General features: G+C 41.2%; 1 protein-coding gene across 2 annotated transcripts in view; it reads left to right on the forward strand.

Annotated features, from left to right (window-relative positions):
* l1cama (L1 cell adhesion molecule, paralog a) overlaps nt 1–15,121 on the forward strand; it is a 40,228-nt gene that overhangs the window by 22,359 nt on the left and 2,748 nt on the right. The window contains exons 4-28 of one of the 2 annotated variants that reach the window (XM_075476726.1): nt 65–167; nt 658–860; nt 1,828–1,950; nt 2,506–2,676; nt 3,780–3,894; nt 4,227–4,411; nt 5,564–5,695; nt 5,780–5,926; nt 6,017–6,128; nt 6,431–6,588; nt 6,700–6,859; nt 7,197–7,321; nt 7,493–7,594; nt 8,064–8,261; nt 8,348–8,418; nt 8,517–8,742; nt 10,398–10,513; nt 10,975–11,191; nt 11,471–11,593; nt 11,826–12,002; nt 12,097–12,210; nt 12,325–12,474; nt 12,870–13,001; nt 14,383–14,455; nt 14,604–14,615. In XM_075476726.1, coding sequence (XP_075332841.1) covers nt 65–167; nt 658–860; nt 1,828–1,950; nt 2,506–2,676; nt 3,780–3,894; nt 4,227–4,411; nt 5,564–5,695; nt 5,780–5,926; nt 6,017–6,128; nt 6,431–6,588; nt 6,700–6,859; nt 7,197–7,321; nt 7,493–7,594; nt 8,064–8,261; nt 8,348–8,418; nt 8,517–8,742; nt 10,398–10,513; nt 10,975–11,191; nt 11,471–11,593; nt 11,826–12,002; nt 12,097–12,210; nt 12,325–12,474; nt 12,870–13,001; nt 14,383–14,455; nt 14,604–14,615 — 3,445 coding nt within the window. The remainder of the gene's footprint in view (nt 1–64; nt 168–657; nt 861–1,827; nt 1,951–2,505; nt 2,677–3,779; nt 3,895–4,226; nt 4,412–5,563; nt 5,696–5,779; nt 5,927–6,016; nt 6,129–6,430; nt 6,589–6,699; nt 6,860–7,196; nt 7,322–7,492; nt 7,595–8,063; nt 8,262–8,347; nt 8,419–8,516; nt 8,743–10,397; nt 10,514–10,974; nt 11,192–11,470; nt 11,594–11,825; nt 12,003–12,096; nt 12,211–12,324; nt 12,475–12,869; nt 13,002–14,382; nt 14,456–14,603; nt 14,616–15,121) is intronic. The other variant, XM_075476727.1, reaches the window with a different exon arrangement.

Below are 15,121 nucleotides of genomic sequence, written 5' to 3' on the forward strand. Positions count from 1 at the left end.
GTGCAACGATTCTTTCTTTATAATCATGTTGGGACTGCACTAATTTTTATTTGTGTTCATACAGTCAAGAGGCCTCCTGCGATCACCGTACAGCCAGGGTCTGTCACTGTCTTCAGCGTTGAGGACTTTGCCATGAACTGCGAAGCCTCTGGCAACCCTCCACCCATGTGAGTCAACACACACATCCAGACAAAATAAACCTTGTTTGTCTATGTCTTAGGCTGCCACATTACTCACAGATTCTTTTAAGAAATCTGTGAACAGTGATCTTCCATCTCCTTGTTCAGCTGACATCTACATATTAGTACTACATGAGAGAACAGCTTCTCGCAGTCAGAGTTCTTGTTTCAACAGGGGATAAATGTCATTAAGCCCTCGAGCAATCTCCTCGCAGAGTGTCTTAGCTGCTCTGAAGTGGAAAACTGCTCCGATTGCCTAGGACAAGATGAATATCGCAATTACAGAGCACAAGATTCTGAGTCCCGCTGGAGCATCTTGTGTAAAATGTACAGCAATTCATTTGTTCCTTCAAACTCAGTGACATCTTGTCACGTTAATGACTGTTATCAAAGGAACATAGAAATGACTGTGACTTTGATGTCTGAATGAACGGTCCTGTGTCAGTGTCAATTTATTCTTGTTTTCTCTTCTTTCAAGTTTCCGATGGACCAAGGATGGAGAAGAGTTCGACCCAGGCAGTGACCCAGAACTGAAAGTTACTGAACGTTTAGGCACATTTGCATTCTACACGCTCAGTAATGCCATGGACTCCCTGAAGCAGTACCAAGGCAAATATGTCTGCTATGCATCCAATGGACTGGGAACAGCTGTGTCTAACGAGGCCATCCTCAGAATTGATGGTGAGAACACATGGACGACTTATAAAGCAATCACTGACTAGTTGTTCAAAGATAGAACTGTCCAGTTTTGAGGATGCTCAATACGTTTACCAATAAATCTTATATTTGCAGATTTGAAATCATTTGGCCTTAGCCATAGGAACAAGTCTACATGCTTTGAAATGGTCTGAAACAAATCAGTGATCTTCTGATATGTTTTCAATTATCAGAAAAATGACCATATCCTCCATAAATGTCAGCTTCAGTATTCCTTCTCGTTTATGCCTGTGTTTATACCTTCAAGGTCCAGATTAGAAGTGAGCTGCGTTGTTGTGGATTTATATTGTTACCGGTAATTTAAAAAGCTGCAAGCTGAGCAAGCGGTAAACCTTTGCCAGCTTTATAAATAGCTCAGTTAGTGGATAGAGGCTCATGCTCAAAGCTCAGATGTCTACCACCCACAACATAATTACATGCAATAACATAACAATCAGTATACACACACACACACACACACACACACACACACACACACACACACGACCTGAGCAAAAGTAAAGAGCACCTTTGTATCCATCCACCTGTGTGACTGGCTCTCTCCTGGGCAACCTCCTTCCCTCGCAGTTTCCCTGACAACGGTTTCCCCAGAAACACTCTTGAGTTGATGTCATGCGAAGCACTTTTCAGTGGCTCCTGTGGGGTTATCAACAATGGGCAGAGGCGGGGAGGGAGGTTAGAGTATGCACACATGACTGAGAAATCACGTTGTTCATCATCTGTTACACAAAAGACCTTACCTGACCTCTTCCATGAAGTTCCTCCAATGGAAATTTATAAATCACCCTCTTCCTTCACAGTGTTGTGTGTTTTAAGGTGACACTTGATGAGGATTGCCTCAGGAGATCTTTGCATATGTTTGTGTTTGTTTATCACCTGTTTTCTCACAGACTTACCACTGTGTATTTGCTCCTTGCTTGCCTCCCTGTAGTCCTCCCTTCTCAGCAGAAAGAAAAGAAAGTTAATGTGAAGGCTGACGAGGGAAACAGTATGGTTCTTAAGTGTAACCCCCCACAGAGCTCCATGGAGCCCATCATTCACTGGATGGACTGGAGTGAGTACATTACCTTTCCATCTCTGCATCTATTAAATGCTTCCTGTCTCCCTCATAAAACTGACTATTAGACTACATACCCTTCCTTTGTTTTCCACGATCCTCATGAGAAAAAGAGATAATTTGTTTTGAAAATAGTATTTTTCACAATTGGTTCTCTCATGTTTTTAAGAATCTATTCTTGCCTCTACTCTCCCTTGTCTGTTTATACTTTATGATCATTTTACTATTTATTTTATCCCAAGAGGGAAAGTATTAAGCAAGTAAACTTTTGTTTGGTTTATTTCAAATAGGCTACCGAAAAATAGATATGTAAATGAAAAGTCCCACAGCTTTCTGTGTCAGCTTTTAGGATTACCATGTCCTGGATGACTAAGAGCTGACATAGAAATATCGTATCCTTGTACCTCCTTCCTCTGTATCGTCTCGTTGTGTTATTGTCTTGTTAACATCATGTTGAGCTTCTCTGTCCTTTTAAAATGTTTTTCCTTATGACAGCAGATACAGATACATTTTCTGACACATTCTCCGTTCCTCTCTTTCTTTTGTCATCAGGGCTACATCATATCCAGCTTAGTAAGCGTGTGGTGGTAGGGAGGGATGGCAACCTATACTTTGCTCATTTAACCACAGAGGACAGCAGGAATGACTACACGTGCAACGTCCAGTACCTGGCGACGCGGACGATTCTGACAAAAGAACCCATCTCCCTGAAGGTCAACCCCTGTGAGTTTTGTTCTGGATCAGCTGATGAAAACACAACTGATGCAACATAAACTGAAGTGGTGATACTTAAAAACACAATTTGGTTAACAGTAAATTTCTTTCAAATCCAAACCAATAAAATGTGACGGTATAAATTGATCCAGGTTCCACGTCAAACTGGTTATATCACAAACCATGTACAAAGTAAATTATGATAGATGAATTTAGATTGGAAATTAGTTTTATGTAAAACTCTGTAAAACAGTTGAAATTCTCTTTGCTGTTTTATAAAATCAAAGTAACTTGTTCAACCATATATCACCAATTATATTTCCAGTTTGCTGGCAATGATTGTAGACATCTACATAGTGTTAGTTTGATTTTCAGATTTGTGCTGCCACTTCAACTCGATGAATCGTTAGTGGAATTTTGTCTTCAGTGCTCAGAGAAAATTGATGGACATGATAAAATCAGAGGAATGGAATAAGTATAGCAGAGGTCTTTGAAATCTGTAAAATGGCCATTGGAACATTTCTCCCTAAACCATAAATTTGAACAACCTTGATTCATGGTGTTCTGTTTCCAAACATGACACTCAGATGTATGTACCAATTTCCTCTTTTTGTAGAGCTTCCATCAATCACACTGTGTATGCTAGTTTCGATGTTAAAGAGCCAGTATTAAATTGGCATGTGCAGTGTTGTTTTTACTGAGATCTTCAGAGACTGTGTAGTTAAACCAAAGTCAGTGCACCATGTGGTGGCATGTTGCGCTGACTAAAGCAGAGACCGTATCCGATGGATGTCCCAAAGCCAGCAAGGGGTCCATCACCTTCTCGGCCCAGTTGTAATGAGAAGCAGCTCACACTGAGAGGTGGCTGCCAGCATCTGTGGTCCAACTAGAGGTCAGAAAGATGAGCACATGTTCACATCAGACCTATATGTGTAAATCTGCATGATTTGTTAGAGAGGTAAAGTAATCCCCAGATGATCCCCCACCCTGCATCCTGGTGTGTATGTGTGTCAGGGTAGCTGCTGTGTCAGCAGCACAGCAATCTGAAAAATCCCCATACATATGAATGAGTCTTTCTCTTTTTCTATGCATTTCCACCTCTCCTTGTCCAGCCAATTCGGTACTGCGCAACCGGAGACCACACATGATGAGACCTTCTGGATCCCACAGCACATACCACGCCCTCAGAGGCCAGACAGTGGAGCTTGAGTGCATCGTCCAAGGCCTGTGAGTATTTGTGCATACATGTGGGCATATATGTGTGCCTCTGCCTCCATAAATCAGAAAACTAAAGCCGCTCCTTTAAATCAATTGCTCCTGCCTTTCATCCACCCCCTTCCTCCCCACACTTGACTTAATTTGCTCTCATCTGCCAACTCTGCTTCCTGCTGCCTTCTCTCTTTAATATATTGCTTACTTTTTCCATCATATCTCTTTCTCTCTTCCTGTCTGTTACATACTCATCCATTTCTTCTCTCTGTTATGCACCTGCATATCTCAACATACATCTTCTCTGATTTCCTGCAATACATGTGCCTGTTTTAACTGTCCTTCTTCAGGCCAACTCCTGAAGTTACGTGGTTAAGGAAGGATGGCGAGATGTCTGAATCTCGGACTGTTAGAGATATGTTTGATCGCCGCCTGCGCTTCACAAATATCTCAGAAAGTGATGGGGGCGAGTACCAGTGTATCGCTGAAAACACCCAAGGGAAGGCCATTCACACTTACATGGTGACCGTAGAAGGTGTGTCTCACTCTCTCTCGTGCACAAACACACAAACAAAATTTTAAAGAGAAACATCATTAACAAATACGAAAGACCATAAATGTTGATATCATTTCAACTAGATATTTTGAAGTTCATAGTTCATACATATCATATGTTAACCTCACACCATCAATACATTGTTAACTACAATAACACATTAATTTTGATGGTAAAAATACATTTTAGAGCCTTTTCTGGTGCTGTTGTAAGGTTGGAGCACTTACAGAAATAGCATTAGTCACAGAGGATACCACATAATCATTGTTGTACACTTCACACTAAGCAACATCAAACTGCTATTTATAACTCTGCCCCTACCTCGTAAGCATGTCTTTCACAGTTACACAGTGTGACATGTAAAATCGTACTGATTTGTAAAACCAATGTAGTTCTGCTTGAAGTAAACCAAAAAAAAGAAGAAGAAATAGCAGTCTCCAGTTGGAACGTTGTAAAAAAGTAAAAGATTCTGCATGAGATGGTTTTCTTATAATTGGAAAATAGTACAAAGACAACAAATCAAATTAAGATGCCAGCAACACATTTCAATTAATGTAAAACAAAAATGAAATATTTGCTTGATACAGGATTTCTGATATACAGTTTGGGACCTCCTTTGTCACTAATTGTTTTAGGAGGGTGACGAGTCTGGACAGGCCTGTTTAGACTCTTTATCACAAAGCCATTTTGTTGTAATACAGTACATGCAAGACGAGGTTTGGTTTTGTCTTTGCTTCTTAAAAAAGAAAGACCTTCCATTAAAACGTAATCTGGATGGCATCATATGTTGCCCCACACTCTGTATAAACCATATATATGGAGCTGTCTGTTTCTGTTTACGTGTTTTTTTTTTTACCAATCCTAACTTTTTTAAAACCTGTTGCTGGCATCACTTCAGTAAGTGAATATAATAAGTGAATATTCTAAGTGAATACAATATTTTCCCAAGGACTACATGATTTCTCAGTTTCATTTACATTTCACATTGCACTTTTTTAGAAAACAGGGTTATAGTTAATAATCGGTTGTTCAAGTGCAGTCATTGACCAATTAATGTTTTGTTTTGATGCAATAAAATCTAAAAATGTAATATTTTACTTAGCACATGTGTTTTTATCCTCTTCATTGTAGCTGCCCCTTATTGGATCAAAGAACCAGCCAGTCAGTTATATGCCCCAGGTGAGACTGTCAGACTAGACTGTCAGGCAGATGGCATCCCCACTCCTACCACCGCCTGGACCATCAATGGGATCCCACTCACAGGTGAGACACAAACTTACCTGAACATACTTCAACACACATCTCTGGAAACTTAAGATGAACTGACATTATGTAACCTTTCAACAGAAACTGATGAGGATTCACGACGCACTGTGACAGCAAGTGGATCTTTGATCCTAGAGGATGTCAACTTTGGAGACACTGCCATCTACCAGTGCCGGGGCTCCAACAAACATGGAACCATACTCACCAACACCAATGTCTATGTCATTGGTGGGTGTTTGCTCTCTACATGTCGCTTATTCAACTGAATTTTCAGTGTGTGTATCTCCCTGCATATCATGAATGTGTATGTTGTTTCAGAGCTACCTCCCCAGATCCTTTCTGAAGATGGGAAAATCTACTCATATACAGAAGGCCAGAAGGCTTTACTTGAGTGTGAGACCTTTGGCTCTCCTAAACCCAAAGTCATATGGTAAGGCAGATGACTGTGACCTTATTCTGAATATCCTAGTGCTTTCTGGTAGCCTTTTATATTGTACTTCACAGAGCTAATGTTGATGCATGAGTAGCTCTTCATTTGCATAAATTAAGAGCTAAATGCCTGTACATCTGGGCTGTGACTGTGTATTTTGTCAGTGTGGCAGGTATCCAAAAAGGCTTTATTTCTATGTTAAAAGGGTAAAGTGGCATTTAAACCGGTGAATTTATCGGCAGAAACTGTAAAGCATTATTTTGTGCTCAGCTCACCAAGTTTCTGATGTGTGTGCTTTCTAGGGACAGGGTGACATCCTCCATTCTGGCTGATCCCAGAATTAACCCGCTCACCAATGGAGGGCTTGAGATCTCTAATGTCACCCATGACGACAAGGGCATCTACACCTGCTCAGTGCAGAACTCCAACTTGTCAATCAGTGCCGAGCTGGAGGTGTTCAGTGAGTGAGACACACATGTGCAACCACATAAGCAGAGTCCCGAAGCAACTTATGTTATTTGCACCTCTTGAAGCTCGTCTCAGCTTTGTGTCTCCTTACTTTCCCCTCCAGACAAGACAGTGATCCTGTCACCACCACAGGCTCTGAAGGTGCAGCCTGGAAACACGGCAATCTTCACGTGTGTGGCCTTCATCGATGCCAGTCTCAGCACTCCTGTCATTCAGTGGAGGAAGAACAATCAGAAGCTCTATGAATCCCACAGTGATGAAAAGTTAGACTGACACTCTACATGATAGACACTTATAAAAAAAGATGATGTTAGAAACTTAACACAAGCTTAAACACAAAACATTTCTTGCTGCCATGCATCACCATACCAATGTGTTATAATCAATTTAAGGGAACGGGATAATGAAAATAACTATCATATAATTTTACAAGAGCTTGAATAAGTTCAACTGGACTTCTTATTGGATCTTGAAGACGTTTTACCTCCCATCCGAAAGGCTTCTTCTGTTCAGAAGTCCAGTTGCCCTCATTCAAGTTCCTATGATTACCATGACCTCCATGACTGAGAATCTTCATTAACATATGATATATTTCCTTAGATACACATTTGAAGGATCGAACCTCATTATAGCTAATGTGGAACTAGTGGATGAGGGTGTCTACACCTGTCAGATCATCACTTCACTGGACATGGCTGAAGCCAATGGCACTCTTACTTTATGTGGTAAGATCACAACGCTACATGATAATAAACCACCAATTATCTTAGACAGAGTACACAACATTACTGTATAAATACAGATTTGTTTAACAGGTTTTAATATAACCTCTGAAATGATGTTTGTAGACATGGCGAGCACAGACATAATAATAATGATAATGTTGTTATGCTTAGACCGTCCAGACCCTCCTGGTATTCTCCACATCTCTGATTCAAAGCATCGTGAAGTCTCTCTCAGCTGGATTCCTGGAGATGACCACAACAGCCTTGTGCAAGGTTTAGTGCGCGCACACACACATACACAGACAGCCTGGTTTATATTACCACAGAGACTGTCCACTGACACAATGCAGTTCCTACCCCCCCATCCTACACAACTTAATGCCTTCTTTACATCCATGGGGATTTTAAGTACCCGCATCTACTCTGCTCTTGCTCTGTTCTTCTGTTTGAAACTAAAACTGCTGTCATATATTCAGACAACATCACACTGAATTACTTTAATTTTTGTAAGATTGTACTTTACATGTACCCTAACTATAGTATAACCTGCCCAAACATTTAACCTAAAATTCAACTTAATTTGATGTATGGTGACCTGGGATTGGGGGGTTGAGACACATGTGACCTTTTAATCACACAAGCTCAACATATTTTTGTGCTCCACTGAGTGTTTATGTTTCTATCACTTCCTTTTGGTTCTCGTGCTGCCTTTTCCAATCGCTCCTTATCGCCATCTCAACAGAGTATGTGGTGGAGTTTGAAGATCAAGATTCAAAAGAGAAGGGTTGGGAAGAGCTGAGGAGAGTAAGTGGAAACGAGGAGCGTGCAGTCCTCATTTTGTGGCCTTACATGTCTTACCGTTTCCGGGTCATTGCCATCAACGACGTGGGCAAAAGTGACCCCAGCAAGCCGTCTGAAATACACAACACAACTCCTACAGGTAAAACCCAGCATTTTGTCGTCAACACTTTTTGATGTCAAGATAAGCCCCAAATTAAACTACACTGACCTGTTGATCAAATTCAGTTCCAGACAACAACCCGGAAGATGTTCGTAGTGAGTCTGCAGACCTGGACACTCTGGTCATCAACTGGAAGGTACACCAAGTATCTGAGTGTACTATTATTTGAAGCAGCTCCAGATAATATTTCTAAACTTATTTGTGTTTTCTTGCTTGCTATTCATGTCATTGCAGAAAATGGACAAACGTAACTTCAATGGACCTGACTTCAAGTACAAGGTGGAGTGGAGACGAGCGGTGGGCAGTGGGCCCAAGTGGCACATGAGCGACACAACGACACCACCGTTCATTGTCAACGACGTCGGCAACTTCTCTGCCTTTGAAATCAAAGTTCAGGCTGTGAATGCGATAGGCGAAGGACCTGAACCAGATCCTGTCATCGGCTACTCAGGGGAGGATGGTAAAAAAGAAAATGATTAATCAAATTAACATGAACAAAAAACGTTGAAATGTTGAAATTGACTTTTTATTGACATTCAGTGACAAATTCAATATGTATATTATTTTAATTACTTGTCATGGAGTCTCAACCTTAATGTAATTTTTTTCTAAAACAAAAAGAACACAAAAGAAAACACAGCAAGAACATTAACACGTAGGGGGTGAGATGAGGTTGTTGCTGTCATGTCCGTGGGGTTTTCTCCATGTTTTTAGTTTTATGTTTTATCATGGTTGTGTCATGTCTTGGTTTTTGAGTTCATGTTTTGTGTTAGTCTTGCCGTTGGTTTTCCCCTCAGTCCCCATGTTCTGATCATTAGTTCACTCATGTCACCTGTATTCATTGTCCCCAGCTGCACTCATTCACCAATCAATCCAAGTTTTTCACCCCTCATGCCACACCACGCCACGCAAAGTCAATAATAAATGTTAAATGTTTCCATGCCATGTCTACTCATTTGTTTTGTTTTTGTCATAGTCATGTTCATGTTTCGTCCCACAGCTTAGTTTTTGTCATCCGGCTCAGCCACGCCTTTTGTTATACTTGTTTTTTATACTTGGTTCTTGTCTGGGCCTCCACTGGTCGGCTTCTTTATGTAGACTTGCATCTCCCAAGCATAATTGCATCGTGCATGGCAGGCCACCCATATACTGATGCAATATTTTGCTTACTTGCTGGGCATTTACTGCCAGAAAGGACAACAACCTTTTAACAAGAGATCAAAATCAGGAATTAGTATCAGTGTCAAACAGCTAAAATCATTTATATTTTGGAAAATAATTAAAATGTACTTCTGAATCAAAGCAGTCACTGTTACTTCAGCCCCAGGGTTGTCGAGGTATGGCAGCCACTCAACCCACTTGCTACTGATAGTTTGTCTGTAACATGTCTTTCAGATCTTGAGTCATGGCTAACAAATCGTAGCATTCTTGAAAACTTGGCATTGTGCCATATAAAATCGCCCTTCCCAGAGACTAGATGCAGCCTCGCCTTGGGAACTGTAAACACCTCCTATGATTAGCAGCCCCATGTAAGCACGCAGATCAGTCTCAGCTGTCCTTTTCCAGTTGTCTCTAATTTTTGGAAACCTTGGGGTATTTCTTCTGCATCTGAGGATGATTCATCATGATCTGGGTTGTATTCTTCTTCTGTCTCATGTATGCATACCTCATCCTTTTCTTAATCAAAGTTGTTTTGCTGGACACTTGAAAGAATTCCCTCTTGGGCCTGTTCTGCTGTGAATCGTGCACTCATGGTTATAGCACCCATAGAACTGGGGGTACTGTAATCTGCGGCACCTTTACAGCCTCTGCATGCAGAGGCATTAGTTGAAATTGCTTTCTGTCTCACTCTGTGACTGTGATTTTAACTACTGTGTCATAAAATAACTTAAAGACAATCTTTGTACCCTGATGGTTAGCAGCTTACATAGGAATATGAAAAAAAATATTTTCCTTTTTCTAATGTTAGAGTCCCTTTAGGTCAAGTCTTCAAATTTCAGAAAGAAAAAAAAAGTATTTAGGGATGTTCTCTGCCTCTTAATGCAGAGGTAATTTATTACCCAAAGACAACAATTCATAACTCATGCTCTCACCTGTCACCTTCCACTGTTCAAGTTCCACTTGAGGCTCCGATGGATGTGGGTGTCAAACTAATAAACAGCACCACAATCAAAGTAACCTGGGCGGCAATAGACAAAGAGACAGTCAGAGGACACCTGCTGGGATACAAGGTACCGCTCCTGTAACAGCTCTTTTCATGAATAACGCATGTGTTATATTTTGGCTAAGATAACAGCTTAGCTTAGGTGTTCCATAGTTTCAGCTCTGTGTACGGTAACATATTTCACACTCTTGAAAGTGTGAGTAGATGTGGTAGATGTGGAGAGCTACAAAAACAACACCCTAAACCATTAATGGTGGTGTCTGAGATTTTCTCCCACACCTCTCTCTGCTAAACTTTAACTTTCTAAATGTTTGTCAGCATTTTGTTATCTCTTAATAACAAAGGCATGTCATTGATAAGAAGTTACTGGGCAGCATTATAACGTGACCATACATTTTCCTTTAAGAGAGCCAGCTTTCATAAGATGTATAACCGTATAACTACATCCTTCAATATGATCATGATATGGTTATAATTAGATATTGTGAATTCATTCCAAAAAGCTAACGCATGATTTTTTGTCACCAGATATACTTGGTCCGAAAAGGCTCTAGGGGCCACCACCGGGGCCGAAGGTCCAGGGACCTTGAAAGCCGTGTGGTGGAAGATGCTGGACCCAACGATGTGAAGAAGGTCATCAGTATTCTCAGGCCGTACTCCCACTATGTCCTGACCGTCTCTGTGTTTAACAAAAAGGGAGAAGGACCTGTCTCTGAAGAGCTCTCCTTCAAGACTGACGAGGGAGGTGAGAATAAGAGAATGGATGTAGAGGAGGGGTGAGAATGATGGCAGAAATGAGGGAAGTGATACACAAAGCATGTGGAGAGGTTTAATAACAGAAAGGGAGAAAAACAGGTGGAACAAGAGAATGGCTGGCATGGGACATAACGGACAGGGATGGTGAAACTTGAGATAGATTTTTTTTATTTTTATTTTTGTGCTGGCTGGCTTTTGATAAAAGATTATGATTGATTCCTTTTTAAACAGGGCAGATTTTAATCACGCGTGTTTGTGTTGCTGCTAGTACCCGGCCCTCCCACATCCCTGATCCTAAACAGCCCATCAGAGACAGAAATGACCCTGCATTGGATGCCTCCAGCCCACCCCAATGGAATCCTTGTTGGATATCTACTGCAGTACCAACAGAGTGAGCATTGCTTATATTTCACCCTCATCCATCCACTGTAAATCCTTTTTGGTGCTTCTGAACTCGACTGAATTTTATTTGAACGATATCACACAATACAATCTTAGCTAAATCAATATTACTATGAGGATGTCATAACATCCTAATTATGTGTATCAGTTATGTGCCACCCACAACAATGCTTTGACAATCCAAGAGTGATTGAATGTCTTTTGTGCTCTGCTGCGATCAGTGACAGAGAAAGATGACAGCCCCATGCAGGTAGAGACAATAGATGACCCCACAGTCACCCACCTCACCCTGAGGGGCCTGGACCGTCAGAGCCATTACCGCTTCTACCTGAGGGGTCGCACTGCTGCTGGAGACGGAGAGCCCATCAAAATGACGGGTGCCACCACACTAGATGGAGGTATATTTCATGTTTATCATTGTTCCCACCATCAAACCTGCAGGGAGATTGTGATGAATCATTCATTAAATATATTTGGCGAAATGTATTGCAGCCCCCCCTGCAAACATCAGCCTGTCTGTGGGGGAAAGCTCGGTTAATGTCAGCTGGGTGGCCAAGAAGAGACACAGGAATGTTGACTTCCAGATCCTATACCTCAATAAGAAAGGTATAATATACACACTAATGTATGCAGAAGTTAAACCTTAGTGCAGTCACTACATAGGATTAGTATCCTGAACAGAAACAAAAAAAGAAACTGAGATTCATGTTGTTTGTGCAGGCGTCAATCAATGGAAGAAGTCGGAGAAAGTGAACTCCTCTCAGTGCTTCTACCAGCTCCAGGGCCTGACTCCTGGCTCTCATTACCATCTACGGTTTATGTACAGCAACAAATCCTTCTTGGAGACTGATATTGAGACAGAAGGAACAGGTAGCACTCTTTTCTTTCATCTTCTCCACTCTGTCCTCTGAGCTTCCCATATCTAAATATAAAGCAGGATCCTACAGAGAGTGCCTTTCAGTTCTTTCTCTCTTCCTCTGAAGTGTTTTCAAAGACTTTTGTGAGAAGAGAGCTCAGTTAGCCATATCAAATCATCCGTTACTTGTGTGTTTGGTGTATTTTGTTGTATTCTTTGGTTCCCTGGTGAAATGCCACCCTGTCAGGATGCATAATGCTCTGTCTCGTGTGCTCTAGATTCTATTCCCTCGTTTATCATGTGCATTCCTTTTTCATGATTTTCATTTATCTTCCTGCTTTCCTCCTGTTTGCTCTTCACAAAAAAAAAGAACTATTTTTTTAACCTTCTTCTCATTTTCCCTCCAAAGACGTGACAGAGGTGCAACCGAGCTTTGCAACACAGGGTTGGTTCATCGGTGTTGTGAGTGCCATTGTGCTGTTGTTATTGATCCTGCTCATCCTCTGCTTCATCAAGAGGAGTAAAGGGGGGAAGTACTCAGGTAAGTGGGCTCAACGGCGTGAGTGTTCGGCACTCATTAGTAAAGAGATAACACTGAAAAAAATGTGCTTGGTGTTACAACTGGGGGACCCTGGAAAGAAGCAGTGTAAAGAAGAGTATTCTGACTTGGAAAAAAAAGGTTTCCTAAATATTTTCTATACCTCTGTAATCAGATACAGCTAGGCCTCCCCTCTCCCTTTCAGCCCTCTCACGCTCTCACCTCAGACACGACTTGTAAGCCTGTGTTTCTGACTTTCTTGCTGTGTTGGTAAGGATGAGGCTCTGCCCTGAAATGTGTGTGAAATGATAATCACACAGTACAAGTGTAACTGCAGCCTTGCAGTCCTGACTGGACAGAGAAAAACACCAGCTAATAGCCGCTTTCGGACTGTAGGAACCTTTGGCAGTTCTAATAACCTTTTAATCCGCGGGGCCGTTTTCTCCCGTGTTCGGACATACAGGAACTCGGGGCTTTCTCCCTTAGTTCCTATAACTATTTAGCTCCTTCTCCGAGGTCGGGTCTTTTCATGGTTCTATAGAACGATCTGAGGAGGTGTGTGGTGGTCGGTAGCTACGCCCCATGTCATGCTATCACGGCTGAAATGTTTACTCATACACAACCGGCGGGTGTTTAATAAGTTAAACTTACACTGGTCTCATTTGTCTCCAGCGCTCTGCTCTCCTTTCTTCCTTCATGAAATGAAAAAGTATCTCCTGACTCTCTCTGTGAGCTTTTCCAGCCTCGATATTAGACGCCTGATGTGATTGTCCATGATTAATATCACCATCATGCAGACCATAAACACAGTGGCCTCCCCACTCTCCATATTAGCTTCTTGGTGGTGTTTTTTCTACTCTCATTACTTTTACCGTTTTGTTTTGTGTTTGAATGTAGCGCTAAACGGCTAACGGCTAACACGTCACTGAAGCAGACGGCTGCGCGCGGCGCATCAGTCCCTATCAGGTCCCGACTCATGTGCGAATGCAGACTGAAACAGTTCCGCTGGGGAAGGATAGTTATCAGAACGAAATTCGAGGAGGGTAGTTCTGATAACTACTTTCTTAGAACGGTCTGTCCGAAAGCGGCTAATGTCTGTTCTGCCAGCGACAAGTAATTAATAAAGGTGTTTTATTTAGTTGGTAGTTTTAGATTTAGATAGTGGTGGTTGTCAAATCATTTGGAAGTCAAAGAAAAAAAGGGGAAAAAACCCAGATGAATACCATACGAAGATTACGTAAATCTTTTTGCTCCACATACACTGACTTCGTCTTATCTTGCTGTCTGACACCATGCCATTATTGATGTCTGAGACAGTGGCTTAGAGAGAAACATGGTTAAGATCTTACTGATAATAAAATCCAATGATCTGTTTCATTCTCAGTGAAAGATAAAGAAGAGGGTCCAATGGACTCAGAAGCACGACCAATGAAGGATGAAACCTTTGGGGAGTACAGGTTTGTCAAACTAATTTAACACTAGGTCTCTATGGATTGTTTAAATATCTAACACAGCCCTGATTCCCTCAGCAATGTTTGGTTTTCCTAACCCTTTGTGTTCCTTTCCTTGTCCCATTTTTGTCCGATGCCTGCCCCTGAATTGCAGATCTCTAGAGAGGTATGCTGTGATGAGTTTCACCTACTTATTTGTTATCCCCTGTCGATGCCTTACTTGCCCACTAACTCTCCTGTTTACATCCTTGAGCATGCAAACCTTATCAAATCGTAATCTGGCCTCTTTCTAAATTCATGAAAAATGTCCATCACAACCTCTTCGATGACTCCATCAATCTTGATATGTCTGGCCAACAGTCTTAGAATATTAATAATAAAGATAATGAATAAAGATAAAAATAAAAATTTGCACATTTCACATTTCATAGTCTGGAATTATTAATTCTTTACACATTTGCTTGAAACATTACTTGAAAGAATGTAAAAATATAGTCCGCTGACGTCATTAAATTGAGTAAATAATGAAATTCTAGTTTTATGAATTCCCAACTTGCACATTGGCATATGATCACCTGTTTTTCACATCGCTGATACAATTTGTCCCACAGTTTTGTGACGATAGTAAAGTCCTTTTAAAGCCTCTTATAGTTCTACATTTTCTCTTTTGAC

This window comes from Odontesthes bonariensis, chromosome 10, assembly GCF_027942865.1.
Source record: "Odontesthes bonariensis isolate fOdoBon6 chromosome 10, fOdoBon6.hap1, whole genome shotgun sequence".
NCBI classification, from domain to species: domain Eukaryota; kingdom Metazoa; phylum Chordata; class Actinopteri; order Atheriniformes; family Atherinopsidae; genus Odontesthes; species Odontesthes bonariensis.